This window comes from Plectrocnemia conspersa, unplaced genomic scaffold (genome assembly GCF_051122295.1).
Source record: "Plectrocnemia conspersa isolate PC_06_02 unplaced genomic scaffold, ASM5112229v1 ptg000002l, whole genome shotgun sequence".
NCBI classification, from domain to species: domain Eukaryota; kingdom Metazoa; phylum Arthropoda; class Insecta; order Trichoptera; family Polycentropodidae; genus Plectrocnemia; species Plectrocnemia conspersa.
This window is the reverse complement of record NW_028277166.1, coordinates 5,793,823-5,813,572: the sequence shown is the minus strand read 5'-3', so window position 1 is coordinate 5,813,572 and position 19,750 is coordinate 5,793,823. Positions and strand designations below refer to the sequence as shown.

At 33.8% G+C, this 19,750-nt stretch overlaps 1 protein-coding gene across 3 annotated transcripts in view; it reads left to right on the top strand.

Annotated features, from left to right (window-relative positions):
- The first annotated feature begins 2,404 nt into the window (after positions 1-2,404).
- The window catches only part of Khc-73 (Kinesin heavy chain 73), a 135,283-nt gene continuing 117,937 nt past the window's right edge, over positions 2,405-19,750 (top strand). For all 3 annotated transcript variants that reach the window (XM_088205019.1, XM_088205018.1, XM_088205020.1), the window contains exons 1-2: positions 2,405-2,582; positions 10,384-10,471. In XM_088205019.1, coding sequence (XP_088061145.1) covers positions 2,528-2,582; positions 10,384-10,471 — 143 coding nt within the window. In that variant the 5' untranslated portion in view covers positions 2,405-2,527. The remainder of the gene's footprint in view (positions 2,583-10,383; positions 10,472-19,750) is intronic.

The following is a 19,750-nucleotide window of genomic DNA, read 5'->3' as shown; positions in this document are numbered from 1 at the left end:
ACTTGCAATCGCCTTAGCAATAACGTCCCAGAAATTAAGCGAAAAAATGAAATTAAAATATAGCAATTGTGTCACATCGCTTTTAAGGGCTGATTTACACGCTGCCAGTTGGAAGTTGACTGGCGGGGCACTGGCATGCGGTGACTAGCATTTCAGTCCTCTAGCGCCTTACCGTTTACACAGTGCCAGCAACTGAAAGAATTATTGCTGCAAAAAGCGCCACTCACCTTGCGCCAGTACGGTAGTGTGGTGGAAGGGGGAACTGGCGTGCCAGCAAAACAAAAATATTTGTTCTGCTAGCGCTGCCAGCTACTGGCATACCAGTGGCGCACTGGCTTCTCCAGTGACTGGTGCTAAGCGTTTACACGGTGCTAGTCGCTGTCATCCAGTGACTGGAAATCTCCACTGGCGCGCCGACTGGCATCGTGTAAATCAGCCTTAAGGCTGGAATGCCAGTCGTCATGTGCCAGTGACCCGCATGTCAACTTCCAGCTGGCATGCAAGCAACTGGCAGCGTTTAAATCAGCCCTTAGTTTCAAATGTCGTATCTGGACCTTTTCTAAAAGATCGATTAATATGTCTTTGATGAATAAATATGACACCTTCTATTCTTGTGCTTCAGCGTGTTTGCAAATAGCGTTTTAATGTTTGTGCTTTCAAATGTACTGAAAAATGTACCCACCACTAGATTTTGTTTGGGTGAGTGTGTTTCAGTCAAATTTAAACCATGGTAATCACAGTTTACAGTTAATTCCATGCGATTCCTGGCAATATCAAATATATTGTTTGAATCTGGACTAACTTAATTTTAGTGCCCAACTCAATCCAGCGCCCGGGGGCATATTCCCCCCTTTGCCCCTCCTACGCTACGGCCCTGCTCCGTTTAAATATTGTAAAATTTGCTCAATATCGAGCAAAGGAAAATATATACAGGCAAATGCTTCAATATGGGAAAGTTCTAAATGTCTATCACATTTTATGGAGGAAAGAATTCATGTTTTCCCAACCATTATTTGCTTGCTAGAAAATATAAGATTTTAAACAGAGCAGTTTCGTTGCTATTGATTGTATAAAAAACATTCTTTGATAAGTTTCAAGCATACTTATGACGTATGATTTTAAATATTTTGACTAGTGTTGATATCAAAGTAACACCAGACCATCATTCTCTATCACAGTGCTCTTCATCCTTTTCACATCCGCGGCCCGGCGAGAATGGGAAAAATATTTTGCGGACCGGTGTCAGCCCAAAATAAAAACCAATGTTAAGTAGAATATTATTTATATAATGTTATAAAATTACAATTTTTTGTTAGTGCGACATTTGCTGCTGCTTTTTTGCAAGCAAATTTGATATACGTAGTTGCAGCGTGTTTTCTGAGAGACGAAGCGTTGAACTAACATCCAATAGATTTCTCTGTTTGGTTTTTATTACTGACATAAATGAAACAGTCTTTTCACACAAATATGAAGTTGAAAAAACTACAGAGGCTGTGTCGCATCAGTAGAGGATATTTTGGCGACGGGTGGCAACTAGACACAGATTGAGCAGCTGACGAACGATACTTATTGACGATTGATAATGTTTACATGTTTATAAATATAATATACGGGGTGCGAGTGCGCGACGGCGCGCGTCCGGATGCGCCGAATATTACCAGTAGAGAGAAAAAACGGTACGCCAGTGATACCAGAGTGCCGCCAAGTTTTGGCCATATTGAAATCTAAATATAAATAGGCCCCAACAATATTATATAAAGAATATCTCATTTTAAATTTGCCAAACTAACAATTACTTGCTTGAAACACCGTGTTAGAATCTTCTTTTAATCTAGTCTTCCAATTATCATGCAAACTAAGAGCCTTAGCGTAAGTAATTGAAAAACTCAAAGGGACAACGTTTTGATGTTCCTCATCAAATAATGATGACAAAGAGTTTATTTACTATTTATTTATTATTCAAGAAAATTATTTATCCATCACTATGCCGTGTCTTTTGGAAACAATCTTTATAGATATATTTTCATAATTTGTATCGTATTCCTTAATTTTATTCTTGTTTTTTTAAATTGTACATATGCACGGAAGCCAACATATTTTGCGTTTTCGAATAAAGTCTTAAAAAATATGTAAAAGAGCGAATTGTGCGAAAGTAGAATGTGCAAATGTCGATGCCTGTATTTACCTCCCTTTTTATGTATAGAAATCACTTTCCTAATTTTCTTTAGATCGGGAAAACTATAGGGTCTTAATATAATATAATCCGAAATTCAGGTTATTATTTTTAAACCAGGTAATTGAAAAAACAATTGAATTTATAATAACCGATATTGACAATTTATTTCTGCTGGCAGCACCGACTCGTTTGAGTGAAAAAGCAAGATGGCGGCGAGTGAGATCGGGCAGTCGCCGTCAGCGGCGCGGCATGTCGGGCCGCGGCTCGTCGCTCGTCGCGAGTAGCGCGTCCGCGTTGTTCGTTCCGTCGCCCGTTTGAACTCGATTCCTGTCGAACCTCACCGTCACAACAATGGCCACCGACAAGATCAGGGTGGCCGTCAGGGTCCGCCCTTTCAACAGGCGAGGTGAGACGCAATGCACCGCTGACGATCCGTCACCGGACGGAGCCCCCTATCGATTTTTTACACCCCACCAGTGTCATATGCTCGTAGATATCTGTGAACCGATTATTATACGCGTGTGTGTTTACAACAGGTGATTAGATAAGATTGCGCTAGATGAAATCGCTCCGACTTTTCCGTCGATGAGAAGAAGAAGAAGAAGAAAAAGAATAAGAAGAACAACAAGGACGATTAATATTGCTTCGAATCAAAACAAAACAAAGAGTCGCGTGTGACAGTGATAATGTATCGTTCAAACTGAAAGGTCATAGTTGAGTCGGTTGTGCGTGTGACATAAGACGTTTTCATGTGTGTGTGTAATTTGACAATTTAATATAAATTGTCAAATATATTATTATACTCAAAAACAGTAAGACGAACGTCCCAAAGCATATTTTATAAAATGTCAGTTGTAGTTAGACAGATTTCAATCCTTATTTGAGTGCCTAATCGTTTATTTGATATGTAGGCAATAAACGATTATTGATTAGTATATATCAGTAGTATGTTGTTTATTATTTAATTTAATAAGTCGTTATTATTGCTGCACAAAGATAATATGAAATTTTATATTATTAAAAATTAATTTATATTTTAACTTAAAATTTGAGCCACGCAGCAAAGTAATATTTTGTTTTAGTAATGTCTGATTTTTTTAAAATAACGTGTTTTTCTCCGAATTACTTATATTATTATATTGAGCCGTGCAACGAGAAATTTAGGTTTTTCTCTATTAACGGCGAGCTGAAATCCTGGTATTTTTTTATTATTTATTATAAATTTTCTATTGCAACTTGACATGCATTAGCCCAATGCGTCAAAACGGAGTAATCACAATTAACAAATAATAAGTTAGTGGCGAGACATCAAACTGAAATCAGTTTTTTTATATTTTATTAATTATTAACCATTACTATACCTTTCAATCAATATATGTAACTAGCCCGATTTTTATTTTAAATGTTTATTACGATATTTATCTGTGAGAAAATTTAGGATAACCTAATCTGTAATGATCCTAATCGATTGGTATAATAATTATTAATTCTGATCGTATGCGATTTCACAGGGAATCAATTTAATGATATGAGTATTTAAATAAATACTTTACTCCATTACTCCATTAATAAAATTACATTAAAAGGCAAAAAATAAATAATCGACTAGTAATTAGAAATATATTTACCGCTAATTCTACAGTGACATTTAACCGCATTTACCGGTTTGATGAATATGTATAAACTACATATTTCAACCAAATATCTCATCGATCTTAGTAAACTAACTATAATTAACTAAATTAAGTTACATAATTCCCCATGCCTTCAATTTTAAGACCTTTGCTATTGTTGACAATATTCACGGTTTCATCTAAACCTCACAGAGACAATATCACCACTTTATTCGCTATAAATATTCTCTTCAAGTAGTACTTTAACTGTAAAATAAAATGGTTCAAAAAATGGCTAGTAAAAGAAAAAATGTTGTCAAGTAGCCAAAATTAAAATTTAATTTATAGATTGGCAAAATTTCATAGAAATCTTATATAGACACACTAATAATATATACTTATATTTCATTTTTTAAAAAATAATTTACAAACTCATATGATTTGCAATTATTAATTGCATTTTGTTAAGATTATAACTGTATTTTGAAGTTGCGAATCTTATAATTTAGTAACGGTTTTAGAAATTTTCTGAATCACAGCGAATGATATAATTAATACAGAAAGAGTCTTATAATTAGATTAGGTTTGAGTGAATCGAATCTACCAAAATTTCATTTAATATCTCGTGTGGATCAAATTATTAATTTCGTTTCGTTTCCGTTTCGTCTCCCGCTTTGCATAACACTCGAGATTTTAAGTTAATTTAACTGGGGAAAAAATAGTATGTTAATAATTAACGCGATTATTATTCAACTACAACACGCCGAATGCCGTATATTTTAATATTTTTTATGTAAAAATTTATTTTTACTTATTAATTGTCTTTTGTTGCACAATGACACGCGCTTTCAACGATGTAAACACAATCAATAACCACTACTAAGAAGTCCATTACAGCTTACAATTTTAGTTTTAATTATTTATTACGATGTTTATCCGTGAGATTATGAAAATCTAGGAAACCTGTTCTGTAATGATCAATAAGAATTATAATTATATAATAATTACTAATTCCGAAAAACTCAAGGGTTTCTGGTGGTTATGTTGCTTATTTCAGATATACACTTTCATATTGTTGAATGAAAGGTATTATATATCAGCTATGTATTTTGGGAAATATGTCACTCGTATTGAAGTATAATTAAACCAATTAATATTCCATGAAAAAGTTTTTAGGTACTAAATTGTAAAGGCTTGAAAATTAATAATGAAAGTTTTAATGTATATTTAAATGATAATTTACCATTATTTATGAATGGATTGCTTAACCCAGTTAAACGTACATCCACGATCCGGACTCTGGTTATAATGTATTAGTATAGCACCAGGCGCTCAAATGAATTTTTAAACAGTCGGATGAAACAGTATCACAAAAAAAAGAAAAATGACCTCTGGCGAAAATATAGCGATAGAAGCACCGCAGAAAAAAAGTAAACGAACAAAAAGAAAAACTAAAGAGAATGCTGGTTTAAAAACTTGAATGTTCGCATTTAGACCGCGAGCAAATTGAATTTCTTTGCGAAATTTCCTCTTTCGCCGACGGAATTTTTTCAGCAATTGAAATATGTATTTTTTACAGCGCTGTAAAGTCCGATCGACAATACCAATCTCAAGATGGAAGTCTTATGGACGATGTTAAAGTACTAAGAGACGCGGAGGTGTACTTTAGAAAATAACGCGAGATGCATTAGAGATGAGACTTGTTTTAGAAATATGACCTGAATACATTTCCTGGTGTAGAGGAACGCATTAAAATTGCAAGGAATGGCGGTTTTTAATCCAATCTCGCAGTGATTTTGCGCATAAAGAGTTGCATTGGCGGAAAACTAATAAAAATCTGCATAAACGTCGCTTTATGAGCGATAAAACACAATCGTGACATGTCATAGGGTCTAGTAAAACGGCACGTAAAAAACTGCTGAGCACATGTGTCATTTATTGCGCTAATTTTTTGTGTGAAATCGCCAACAATAGAAATATTACTCAACGACTACGAAATCGATCGATCGCATTGAACCGAATTACATGAGTATTGATTATTGAAATGTTGCTTCAATGGTTTTCTGCCACTCGAGGACTAACTTCTTAACTTGTTGGTAAATTCTCTCGGGTGTGCTGAAATTATATCTACAACTTTCGTAATATTTGATGTATGTCAATAGTCTGCAGATATCTAATTTGAAAGCAGGCACAAGTGCTTGATAAATTAAAGACGCCATACACTGTTTTAACTAGTTTAGTTGAGTTATGAACTATCAAGGAAGTCAATTTGCGAAGAAAAATCACATTATAAATACTTTATATCATATATCATTGTAAAGACTTGACTGTTAAATAATGTACAGAAATTAAAAAATAAACGTATTAAAATGCACTCTCTATTAAAGTGACTCATTATTAATGACGTACGAACTTAGTCATTTGTAGAATAAGCAATACAAATAAATTAAATATACAGTTGATATATTATGCGATATATATTAATGAAAACAAGTCCAAATTTACTAGGATTTTAATTAGCTATTTAAATTATGGAGCGTTATATTATATTCAGATCTAGATAAAAACAAATTTTTCACAAAGACGTAGCCGCTTTACTTTGTAACTGGATGTGGTGTTTCTTTGGATATAAACTATATAACTTTACTTACTGAATTCACTAAATAAATTATTAAGAATATTGAGCGTGTTCATTACACGTGTGTTTTATTTATAATTAACAGTGAATAGATATTGACGCTTTCTAGTTGTATTGTGTGATACTTAATTTGCTTTATTTTTTTGTTCAAATTTAAAAGGTTTAGTTTAGTACAATTTGTGCAATTATTGGATATTATGATATTGATATTTGCTGAATTATTCTTTTTATGGTGATGCATCTTAGTAGTCTTAAAGTCATCTCGAAGATAGAATTAAAGTCTTAGCGATTCAAGATATCTGCTTGGTTGGAAGCATATGTTCTTTCTGGACTTTAAAAATGTCTGAATCAATTCAGCACAAGAGTTCGGGCTGAATTCTCGTGTTTTTTCCCGTGGAATAGATATGAAAAACCTTCATCTCTATCGACTCCTTAACCAATCTGGATGATTTGGTTCTAAATCAAAATTTCTTTTTTGTGTTTAAATATCAGTTGAGCAGGTGCAATTAACACGATGTTTAACCGCTATTTATAAACCCTTGCGGCGCAAAAAAATCTGTCCGTTTCGATGATGTACACTTAGTGTACATCATATACGTAACAATTATTGTAATGAAGAGTGATCCAACTTCAGTTTCCAAACATTTAAAAAACACATATTTAAGGATATCTTTAATTTTGACAATTCATTAATTATGAAAAATGTGGCCGCCACTTTGAACACGCGTGATTATTGACAGCTGTCTAATTTACAGTGCTGCCAACATAATAAACTTTGGATCAACCTGTATAAGCGCTGAAAACGAGACATCACAATTATTTTGTATAAATGCAGAAATTTAATGCAATAAATATTTATTTACAAAAATAATATTAATATTTGTTATTTTCGATAACTATTTATATATTGTAAATATTTAATTTATTATGAAAGTGTATTACGGAGGAATACCGAAAATATTAACTATTTTATTATACATATTTATCGAGATATTTATTTAATAAAATTACATGTACACTCGCTGTACATCACAGCAAAAGAAAGGTTAAAAAAAATTTTGTGCCGTTCAGGATGTATTCTAAACTTTTTTTAGCACATCGCTAAAACGCCGTTTTTTGCAAATCCGATTCCAGACGTTGGCAATCACCTTATTGCTTAGTTCCAAGTATCCCTCCCGGTCCTTTGCTGCACGAAACACTTCTTTGGCTGTCATCCCAGACAAAAGGCGTATGTTTCGCAACCAAGAAATCTTCTTTCTTCTTATACATTTTATTCTATAATAAAGAAAATGTATAAGAAGAAAGATTCAAACTTTAACCTCTTCATTTTGTCGTTTATCCAACATGCAAACATTTGAAATGCTTCACTTTCTCAATTCTATCTCCGTATAATTTTAAGCTTACCGGGCCCACGGGGAGCTTGCTTATTACCATACATTTAGTTTTATTGTTTCTCATCATTATGGTTATCTTGGGAACATAGTGTAGTGGTTTTCCGTTTTCTTCTGTACCACAGTTCCACAGCCATACCACTGTGAATGTCTTTTTCCACTCCTTATCGATGTCATCATCTTCAGCAATGTAACAGTAATGGAACACTAGTGCTGCTGCTCACTATCAGATTTGTAATCAGAGATACCTTCTCCTAGATGGATTGTCTTCCCAGGCTTACGAGACCTATCTATTGTATTTTCCTTGATAGGTGATATTCCCTCATTGACGAACCCTATTTACCCGGGAGCACTTACTCGCCGCGTTCCCGAAACCGTCATAACAATGTGACAATTTGTAAAGGAAAATTATTTTGTTAAGAAACAAAAAACACGATCCTCAGCAGTGAGAGCGATTTAAAAAAGGTTTATTGATTTTTATTCATAGGCCCTTTTTAACATTCTGTATTTACACTAACCAATGATTTTGGAAGGTTGTCAACAGTGTCATCAGCATAACGAATGTTGTGAATTGTCTCACCGCCGACTTTAATTAATTTTTGTCGGTATCCGGAATATTCACTGATCTCGCAATTCGTCGATTCTACACTTTTATTTTTTAATTACTTTAATTTAATTATTATGAAATATTGCAAATTAATGCAATGTATTTCATTATTATAAAGGAAACATTTTTAATGCATAAGAATCCATTAATATAGATTCGAATATTGAAATATAAATGTAACTATTCATAGTACAGGTTTCCTTTCTGCTGTCATGCAATCCCAGACCATAACGCTTCCGCCACTGTATTTGACTTTGGGTTCCACGCAATCAGCTAGATATTGTACTATAACAAATTGAAAAAAAATATTGCATCAGAAGTTTTTAATATTTTTTTTATATAATCAATTTTAGTTTAAAATTACATTAGAGTTGGATTCATCGGTTTAAATGATTTTCGCCTAATCTTCAAATGTCCAATCTCAGTGTTTTCGGGCCCATTTAAAACTAACCTTCGAGTTTTATTTATTTCTGAAAGCCACGGTTTGTGTCGGGCTTAACAACCTCCAAGTCTTCTCCTTACCGTCCGCAAAAAATGGATGGTCTTCCGTTTGCAGATACTTAAGCAGCCAGTTTTGAAGACGTTTTTCGATGGTTTTTACAGGTACTCGCGAATCAACATTTGATCTACTGGGCTGTTGTCTTTCATTTCCTTCCAGTTCTTGGCTTTAATTTGTAAAAATCATATTCTTTGATCCGTTTCATTGAATGAATATTTTTTTGTTATGAAACGGTCACGGGAAACAATATATAACAAGAGCGTTTCATAAATCTTCCTTAAATTTTAATTCTTCTCTGCTAAAAAATTCTTTGCAAGGTACAGTAAATCCCCCAATAACACAGTTAGTGGGTGTCCGTTACTTTATGTGTGAGCGAGCCAAAGGCAGGATATCTCACCACACGCGCTTGATTCGTATGTACGTATTGCAAAAAATTGTATGAGTATTTTTTAATCCCCCCCAACTACACGCACCCAGATAGCACGTTTCTTATTTACCGTGTTATTGGAGGGTTTACTGTGTATGAATTATTCCTTGTATAATTTTAAACAGAATCAAGCTGAATTATTATTTATTAACTGGAAGAAAACTTAACAAAGATCGCTTTTGAGGACATTCATGATACGTCCTAAACTTATAATATGAAAAGACATGTAAAAATTCGATTCTTAACTAATTTAGTTAATGCATTAGAACTTGGAAAATACATCAAATGACAGTAGTGGTATTTTGAAATAAGAATAGGGTGGATAACTGGATGTCATTATTGTAATTAGAAGCATATTAAGTGCTGTACATTGATTGATAACTGCAATTCAGAAGAATATGTATCATTCAGCTAGATGGTGATAATGATATTATAAAATAATAATTATGCACGACTGACAGCATATCTACTCAATGAAGCGTTGTTTAAATATTACTTATTGTGTATTGGTAGATAGGGATAGATTTTTGTGTCTATCTACAATTAGCATAATAGGACGGATCATTTCTATATAATGTGTTTAGGCATCAAACCTAAAATGATTTTAGCACAGCAGCAAACAATTTACACTGCGGCCTTTGCTACCTAACGTCTTGGCCATTTTGCTGTAAGTTTAAATATTAAAAAAAAAACATATGTCGACGAACAAGTTTATTTTTCAGTTCATATGTAGAGTGCGTTGGTCTTTCACCCGCATTTTCCGGTCATGATCGATCAGCGTCACCAAAGTTTCGGAGCAGTTCGCGCTCGCCTGTGTGCGGTTCATTTGTTTACAGTACACCGACCGGCCAATTAACAATTTACCTTGTGTGATTTTGCGTGTGTCCCCTTCTGTAAACTCTGCGTCTCCCGCCGAGGATAAATCACAGCGACCGACTGCGAAAGCAAATGTTTACTCTGGGGGCCACAGCACGTATACAACCCATTCCGTAATTGTCTCACCTGCGGGACTAATTCTTATCTGTGTTTCAGAATTGGAGCTCGGCACACAATGCGTCGTCGAAATGGAGGGACAGCAGACCATCTTGCAGTGTCCGCCGTCGCTGGACAAGATAGACAGGTACGTGAGATGAATGGATTGATGCGATGATTGCTTGCTGATACGAGTTTATGGTAAAGCGACTACCAGATGGTGGCACAATCTCGCCGCTGTCAACAAATCTCGTGTCATCGCCACGAAGGATGTGGCGATCGTTGAACTTGTGCTAAAGCCAGATTCTCACGCAAGTTCAAATCGAACCAACAACCCCTACATATACATACCTTCAAATATAAAGTCATAAATTGGTCATACCGCAAATGTAAAGAGAAGATTGTGACTCGCAATTTTTCTCTTAAACTCTATTGACAGTGCAGATTTGATCCTTAATCCGTCCATATTGTACGAGACCTTTTCTTCATTCGACGTATCTAGTGACGACAAACCTTTCTTTACTACCATTTTCACTCCACGATAAATTACATCTTACAACGTTTAACGAACTGGAAAGTTACCTTTTCGATCTTTATGATGTCTGAAAACCATTAGTGGATTTACCGATAAGATCATTTTTTAAAGCTTAAGCCCATAAAGCTTTTTATACTTTTCATAGCAATATAGTTTCGATCAATATAACGTACAACATTTTATATTTCCCCTTATTAGTGACCTCGGTGCTATAAAAAGCGATTTCAACAGTAGCAATTGATTTTTCAGTAATATGCTTAAAATATATACTTTCAAATATTTCTTTTATATCAACAAATATTGTGTAAAAAGCTAACAGGAAATAGCTATTTATAATTCGTTTCCCACTATCGAAACAATATTTTTTGCAATTCTTATTAGGATATTTTATTAATATATTTTTTCGTGAATAATTTGACATTCATATAAGTGATGTTATTATTAATAAATACAACAATAATACTAGATTGAGCGATCTTTATAATTAGATTGATTCGGATATTTTTTTACGTACTGTTCATTGATTTTTTAATGAGTACACTTGTAATACTGGTAATTAATTAATTGTAAAAATATACATGGGTGTAAAACTTACAGGATCTTGTGTAGGTGTTCGCCTTTTTATAATCACAAAATTGTTTTTTAGATACATACAAAGTAGAATTTAATTATTGATTATGTCGCCACTGTAGACGCGGTATTGGTGGACGCAGGCCCTCCGCAAGGCGAGCTCTGGTGTCATCTGTTTGTGTTGACTCCTGGCCGGCCTTTTAATGCCTGCACTACACTCTCTGAAAATTGGCTAAGGTTGGCCAAGGAAGGAGAATTTAGTGTGTTACTTCGAGGCTACTTCGTTCGAGTTCGATTGTGCCCGCTCTAAAATCTCTCGGAAGTTGTCCGAGGTTATCGGAGGTAAAATGGGGGTAATTCAGTCGACTTGGCCAGCTTCGAGCGCTTCCGAACATTGTCGGCAAAAGGACTGAAGTCGGAGCTGCTCTTTCGAGCGCGAGCAGTGAGATACTTCCCCTTTCGCTCTTTAGCGTGTTAAGTGACGAGAGTGAGAGAGATAATGATATGGTTTTTCGCAAACTGAGATAGAACGAGTAGCTCGGTTCAATTTCAGTATGCGCGTAGGCGTCCTATGGTTAACACGCACGTCGAGCGCTGTATTGTGGTCACGTGGTCAAGTTATAATACCACATGCTTATCGGGGACTTCAACAGACTCTTACTGACATCTTTGAATATTTTAGGGCACCAAAAGGGATTAATTATATTATTGATAGTTTATTCTTCTAACAGATATCGTTATTATATTTTTTCATATAAAATTAAATAATTAGTGGTACTTGATTTTGCTAAAAAAATCGTTTCGAATATCCTTATGTATTTTCCTAGATCGGTTTGTATAAATGTCACACCATAACGAATTCTTATTTAGAATCGATGGCGACAAATTCTAGGATAGTCACAGATGTGGTGTTTGTATTCTAAAGTATCATGTTTATGCCTTATGGCATTTTGCAAAAGCCGACAAAGATTTTGCGTCAATTGAATATTTACGACCGAAAACTTTTCATTGATATTGTATTGGTGAGTGCCCACACAAACTTTTATAATTATCAGTAGCGTAATTTTATTAATATGACAATTTAAAAATTGCAATTATTTGGCACTTTCATCGCGCGCAAAGAAGCCGCCGTCCGGACGTCATTCACGGCCGCCGTCCGGACGCCATATGAAATTTGCGACAGTGTGGTCGCTTACTCGAAGTCGTAGATCGCGGCAACTTCAGTTGTAACTTCTAATTTTTGTGTTTACATACTATTTTTTATTACATATTAAAAACCCTTAATTTTTTAAACCCTTAGTGAGACTGGTCGGATGACCTAGATGACACGGTTGGATGTGCAAGCGGAGGCCAGTCGCTCTCAGGCGTCCGCCTGAGCAATCCATCGACCATTTGTGGTTGCGGTCGATGTTTTTTCTTATTTTAAATTGCATTTTTATCACATATTGACTCCAAACATAAATCATTTAATTTTTTACGATTTTTTAATCACTTATTTATGGATGTGTAGATAATACACAGCACAGTAATACGCGGATTTTTCGAGTTTTCAAAAGCGATTTGGCGTGCATTTGTTGTTGTTACATCTTACTTAAATACATTTCAATGACACATTTTTCTGAAACGAATGTTACGGGGTTAATATCTGACGTATTTAATTAATAAAACTCCATTTTATAAAAAATAAACATGGGTTAATTTGGCAGTAAATCTAGATTTCTAGTTTTCAATGGTTATAAATCTATAGTCATTGCCAGTTTTATACATACTGCAAAAAGTATGATATATCACGTTTATGTACTACAACCTTTTATTAAGGTTGATGGGTTTATCCGACGAAAACGGATCAATGATGTGCTTTTGTTAAAAGCTGCTAACTGACTGTGATTTCTTGTTAAAAAAAAATATGTTCTGATGTATAATTTTGTATGTTTATATATAATACTTTAATCCTGATAACGCATTGAAATTCGACGGTAAAAATAAATGTTATCGTTTAGCTTCGAAAGTGACGCTTTCTCTTGTTCTGTGTCAGAACTGATTATCACCGTAGATAAAATGACGAATATAGCGTTTATTCATATAATTATTGCATGGGTGTCATTTCTTATGCTAAAATGAGTGATTATGCCTAATTAAAGATAGGAGTTTTTAACTATAAAAATTAAATCTGTAAACTTAGAAATTTAATAACAAACTAATTAAATACATGTGTATACAATGTCTTCCGTATAAATATAAAATTAGAATAAAACTCGTGATACCAAGCTTACTTCGTTTTTATATTCGCGAAGTACCTCTCCACTCTTAACAAGCCTCTCCATCATTTCTTTTGTTACAATAACGACTGAAGTCGATCCTGATGCTCTTTTTTGAGCTACTTCTATAAAATTTCCTTTGTGTTCTCGTTCCGTTTCTAAAAACTATCAAGTAGAGCGATGTGCTTCGATGCACAACGTCAGTTCTATCTAGGATAGTGAATATAATATAGCCTATTCGCCGAACGGATGATATCACCGGCGTTGACGTCACGAACCGGTATCTAATAAGTTCTTTGATACCACTTTTGGGATGCTGTTTTGTTACACAGACCCAGTCAAAAGTGGACCGCGACATAATAGAACCGGCTCGGCTTAATATGTATCTGCTACCACTAGTACTATATCCAATTGTGTATTGTGTAGTATTTTTTTAATTTTCGCTCTAGGGCGTGTTATTGTGCCGTAACTGCGTTCGCGAAAATGAAATTCGGTTTAATTTTCGACTTATATTCTTTTATTGCGTGTGTTATTTTATTATGCGGTAAACGGAAGCCGTTCATGGTCCGTATATTATTCTGAAGAACCTACGCGCAAGGAGCGTAGCGTAGTCCCTTTGAATTTTTTAAAACGTCATGCATTATTTCGAAAAATCATATGAAAAATACACACCCTTTCAGGCTGACAAAAAAGAAGGTTTTCTATTACTTGTCAGGATTGGACTCTGGCGAGATGAGATTTTTCGGTACGGCTGTGCTCAGGACAATATATTATACACTAGTGATTTCTTGATGAGATAGATAGCAAGAGTGTATTTTTGTTTCAAAGGATAGTTTTTGTAAAAGGAACACTTTTGTAATTCAAGCGCGAGGGTCGAGTTGCTCGAAATGGTGCGATTTCCTTTGATGTCTCAAGTGAATTTTAATATGCTTTCGTACGTAGTAATTACAAAATGTGCCTCGCAGGAGTCATATTGAGTGATTATGTATGATATATTATGAGGTCATAAACTTAGGGATGAAAAACAATGTATTAGTTATTCATATACGTTAATGAGCATTGGATATCAATTTATATTTTATTTTTGAATCGACTTACAATAAAAATTAAACATTATATTATTTAATTTCAGCAATGCACTTTCCAAATTTATTGATTTTAATGTGATTGAAATCTTGCACCTTTTCCGTTTAATTAAGAATAGTTATGGTTACATTACAAGTTACATTTTGGATAAGTTAATTAGTGGCAACGCATTGCTGACACATTTTTCTGTTCATAACATTCGTGCCTTGAACGTAAGCGATTTTAATACAGAATAAATGGATGGTTTCGTTCAACGAACGATTTCTGTGAATTTCTGTCATAGTAGGCACGGCCGATAAACATTCTATACACAAATGTTTATCGAAAGCGTGAAAGTATTTTAATGTTGAGAGAAAGCGTCTCATTGTCTTGCATTTCTAAACAAAATAAAGGCGCATAAAGAACCATGGAATTAGGAGGGGCATATTGAGCAAAAAAACTACTAGGTACTTGGGTTGCTCAAGATTATACTTTGATTTTTTTCAAATTTCATTCGAGGTAGTATATACGAATTTTTTCGAATACTCGATTAATTATTTAAATATGTGTATTTTTATTCTAAAATACAACAATAAATTTGAGCAGTTTTTAAATATTTAGGATTCAATTATTACTTCGAATTCTATATAATTATTGTTTATTATATTGATATTTAGTCATAATAAATAAATTAATTTTAATTAAATTATTATAAATATAAGAAACTATCGATTAGTTTATATTAGTTTTATTGTATTTAAACTTACAATTCTAATAATATACATACATATAAATATATATAAAAGCTTAGACGATAATGTATTTTGCTACATATGTGTGTGTAATAAATTACTTTTAATATTTAATTGCTATAAACTATATTATTGGTTAGATTCGGGTAGCTGGTAATTTATGTTTATTTTATATACAAAGTTAGTTTGTTTTATGGTTTATTAAAAACAATTTAATTTTCAAAATATGCTTTCAGATCAAATAATGTTTATCTCAATGCTGAATTATATTAGAAATTGATAAAACTTTACGAATAATTGATATTTTAAAATCGTTCAATCGGCAGGTTTTACTACTGTCACAGTCAAGCTTGTTCAAGAAAGTTCCAAATTAATAAAGCAACTGCCATGTCTCTGACAGCTTTTGAATTTAAACCGCAACTAACCACAACACCAATATACAATATGTATATTGAGGCACCCCTATTTCAATCCAAAAATGAGGCAAATATCCATTTTACCTCGGATACTGGACAATTTCACTCTCTTTCTCACGGCACAATGGCCATTCTACGCCCGCCTGAAAAAGGACCCTTTTCAATTACCTACTTTAGCCTCGTTTTACTGCGGTACGTTTTTACGTTATGCCCGTATAACGTAACACTAGGACTTATATTAACTATGCAGATTTTAATTGAGTTTAACGTCTAATTGAATATTTTGGGTTCCGTTTCTATGTTAGATTGACCCCGTTTCGAACGGTCTTCAGAAAGCAATTAATAATATGCAACGAATTTTAGTGCGGTTCTAATAAAATTTCACGCCGAATGAAAGCTTGCTCCAACAGTATAATTGGACAATTTAATTGCAATAAATCGAATATTATACACAACTTTTGTCTTATATTGTATCGTGTTGTCAAGTGCTTAACTTCAATAACGTACAGTAGAGCCCCCAATAACACGGTAAATTAAGGACGTTTTATGTGTGAGCGAGGCAAAGGGAGAATGTCTCATCACACGTGCCTGATTCGTATGTACGTATTGCAAAAAATGTGTTTTCTACTCCCCCAACTACACGCACCCAAATAGCGCGTTATCAATTTACCGTGTTATTGGGGGGTCTATTATACATATGTCAGTAGCGTTTTGTAATCTAGGTTCTTGTAAATAATAATAAAGCTTCTGTTGGCAGTGTTTTTACTTCAGTTAACGTTTCTATAATAGTAGTTCTTGAGCTAGTAAGAGGAGCGGCAGTTGATGTTGATGCAAGATACTCATATAAATGCATTGTTTTTATCATGGCTTTAAATATTTGGTCTTAAATTTTACAAATAGATAATTTATTCGCGAAAGCTTGTAATATGTATTTCTTTGTTTATTATTTTACGGAGTTTTAACATCGAAACTAGCGCATTGATCAAAGCAATACATGTTTTATTTGCTGTTTTTATGACAAACATTCTAGAATGAGGTTCCTACTATTCTAGTGCGTTTCTTAAACGCAGGTATTTTGCCACTGCTATGCATTAAAAGTGCTTTCTCACTGCTTTTAAAATGACATTATTCTTCAGTTTTTTTATATAATTGATTTATATGAAAAATCTCGTATCACTAGCTAAATAATATGTGCCACACAACCGTTTACAGTGACGTTAAAAATTCGTCCAATATTTTTATTTACACGTGCTAATAATATAATATTCAACTTGTATGAACTATTTCCTTAATATCGTAAATGTATAATTTAAATTTTTATGTTTTTATTGAAATTTTTTGTTTTTATTGAATTTATTAGAAATACAATAGCTATTAATTCAATCAAATTAGAATAATTATATGTGTATTTTTTCTCTTATATTTATATTATTTAAATTAAATTAAGACCGTCGTAACTTAACAGGTTACCCCAATGTATCACTATGGTCAAAAAATAATATATTGTATTATTTCAATACACAAAAAATATATAATTAAAATAATACACAAAAATAATTCATAAAAAAACAATAATATAAATTAAATCATACGAACCGGAGCAGCTCAACGTAGCTGACATTAAACAAGTGTGGCGACAGCCGTGAATCGGCAAGTTCGGACGTTTTAGCCCTAACGGTAATCAAAAGAGGACGCGATCGTGATTCTCGAAGACGTTCCGGAACCAATTATATTATATCAATAACTACATATACTTTATAAAAAAAACAATGCTACAATTTTACAGTGATGGTTTGACTTAACTACAAAAGCGAACTTGAGCTTTCCGTATAAATATGTATGTCATATTTATCGCTTGAATTTTAATGGTTGATATTGCGGGTGGAGTCTTCCAAGGACCGTTGATATCCCTGCCGCTTGACGGAGGGAGAGTTTTTCTCGGGAAACCTATCAGAAACGTATGACTCATTAATTTTCGATAAACCCTCACCTTCTTTATTTCATAGAAAGCAGTCTTAATCACGCTTTATATATTTCTCGAAAAGTAGCTTAAAAGTGGTTCCGAAAACGTTAGAAAGTCGTTTTAAATGGTTCCGAGAAACGTTGTTATCTCACTAGGTGAACGGTCCCCCACAGTCTTATGATATACATGTTTTGAAAGGCAAGTGTTTGATATTATAATTAATCGTTTCCAAACAAGCTCTTGTTGCTTTTTGTAAATATTTTTTCAAGAATGACTTCTGGACGTTAAGTTCTTGATATAAAGTGCATTGCGTGGCTACTGTAGAGCATACTTATTATAAGATATGGCATTATATAATTGGAATTTTTACATATACATATTTAATTAAATATACAAAAAAATGCCAGACTGATTTAATGTAATAAGAGCAATATGTATGAATATTTGGTAGATCTTTATTTTATTAAAAATACAATAAAGAACGTCACTATCTGGATACGAGATCACCGAACAGATGAAATTTCGCCAAATTATATAATGCTTCGCCTTCTATTTATGTAGGTGTAAGAGTATCGTCTGGTACGTGTACAGTTTCGGCGTCCTTTGTTGGATTTTCCGCGCGAAACTCCTCTGTGCCGTCACGTTAATTTCCACTGGAGACAGTGCTACGTTGTAGTATGTACGTGGCGTTCGGAGTGTCGGCTAGGGAACTATGTAATTTGTAATATTTCGTATCGCTGTTCAGGCGCTCCTACGCAAAAGTGTCCAAAGCAGAAGTATAATAGAAAAGGGGGCTTTGTAGGCAGGCGCGCCTGGCTGTTACGTTCGTTCGATTCAACCAATTTTACTTGTCTTTGAAGGCATTAGAAGACATATGTTATGTATTTTCTCCGAGAGTCGTCCCGCATCTGCGGTAAATTTATTTGTGCGACGAAAATACTTCAAAACTGATTTTATGTCTGTCTGCGAATATTGATTTCTAATAACTACGGTTCAAATTTACCATTTTATAGGATGGCTCAGCATTTTTTTTCGCAAAAAATTGTATGTACAAAATATGTTTCGTCCTTGTCTCCCGCTGTTAACCGATCAGCGTCGCGTTACAAATTTTCTCGTTTTCCGCGCATCAATTTTTATACAACATTTTAATAATATATTGTTGTGTTATATTCAAGAAATTATTTTTTGCTATTTTATTCCATAATCTTATGCTATTCAATTTTAATTTTAATTTGTGATTATTTTTATTATTAATTAAGCTCAATAAATATGTTGGTGTTAGATATGAGTCAATAATATTTCAATCAATTGGTAAACTATGACCCGAGCTAGATAAATCTGTGATAGCATTAGTGAATATATAATCATTATCAATGTGCAATTGAACTGATCGTTTATCACCATATTTTGGATAGATATGTTATCATACATTTAATATAATTCATTTTTATATATGCACATAAAATATACATTCAGTAGAAGTTCCATGTTATATCGTTTAATTTTGCCGTTTTCTCTCAGTTCAAGTGGAACCAATTTATCAGGCTCTTCCGCAAGTTTTCCGCCAGGAAAAAATAATAACAGCGAATAAAATCTATATAAATATAGTCCGAGATACGTTTCGATATTTTTGCTTGCATGCGTATTTGAGGCGTTTCCACTCCGTAAACATAACAACCCTGGCTACAGTAATCCTCTGACCTTTAAAACGATTACTATTACCTTGAATTTTCACTCTTTCTGATACGAGGCGACGTTCAAGTTATGCAACTCAGTTTAATTATGTCGCCCGATCCGCCCCTGTCTCCGAAACGAGAGAGCGACGTCCTATTTTCGGCGTCAAGGGCCGCGCTTTCATTATGTAAACG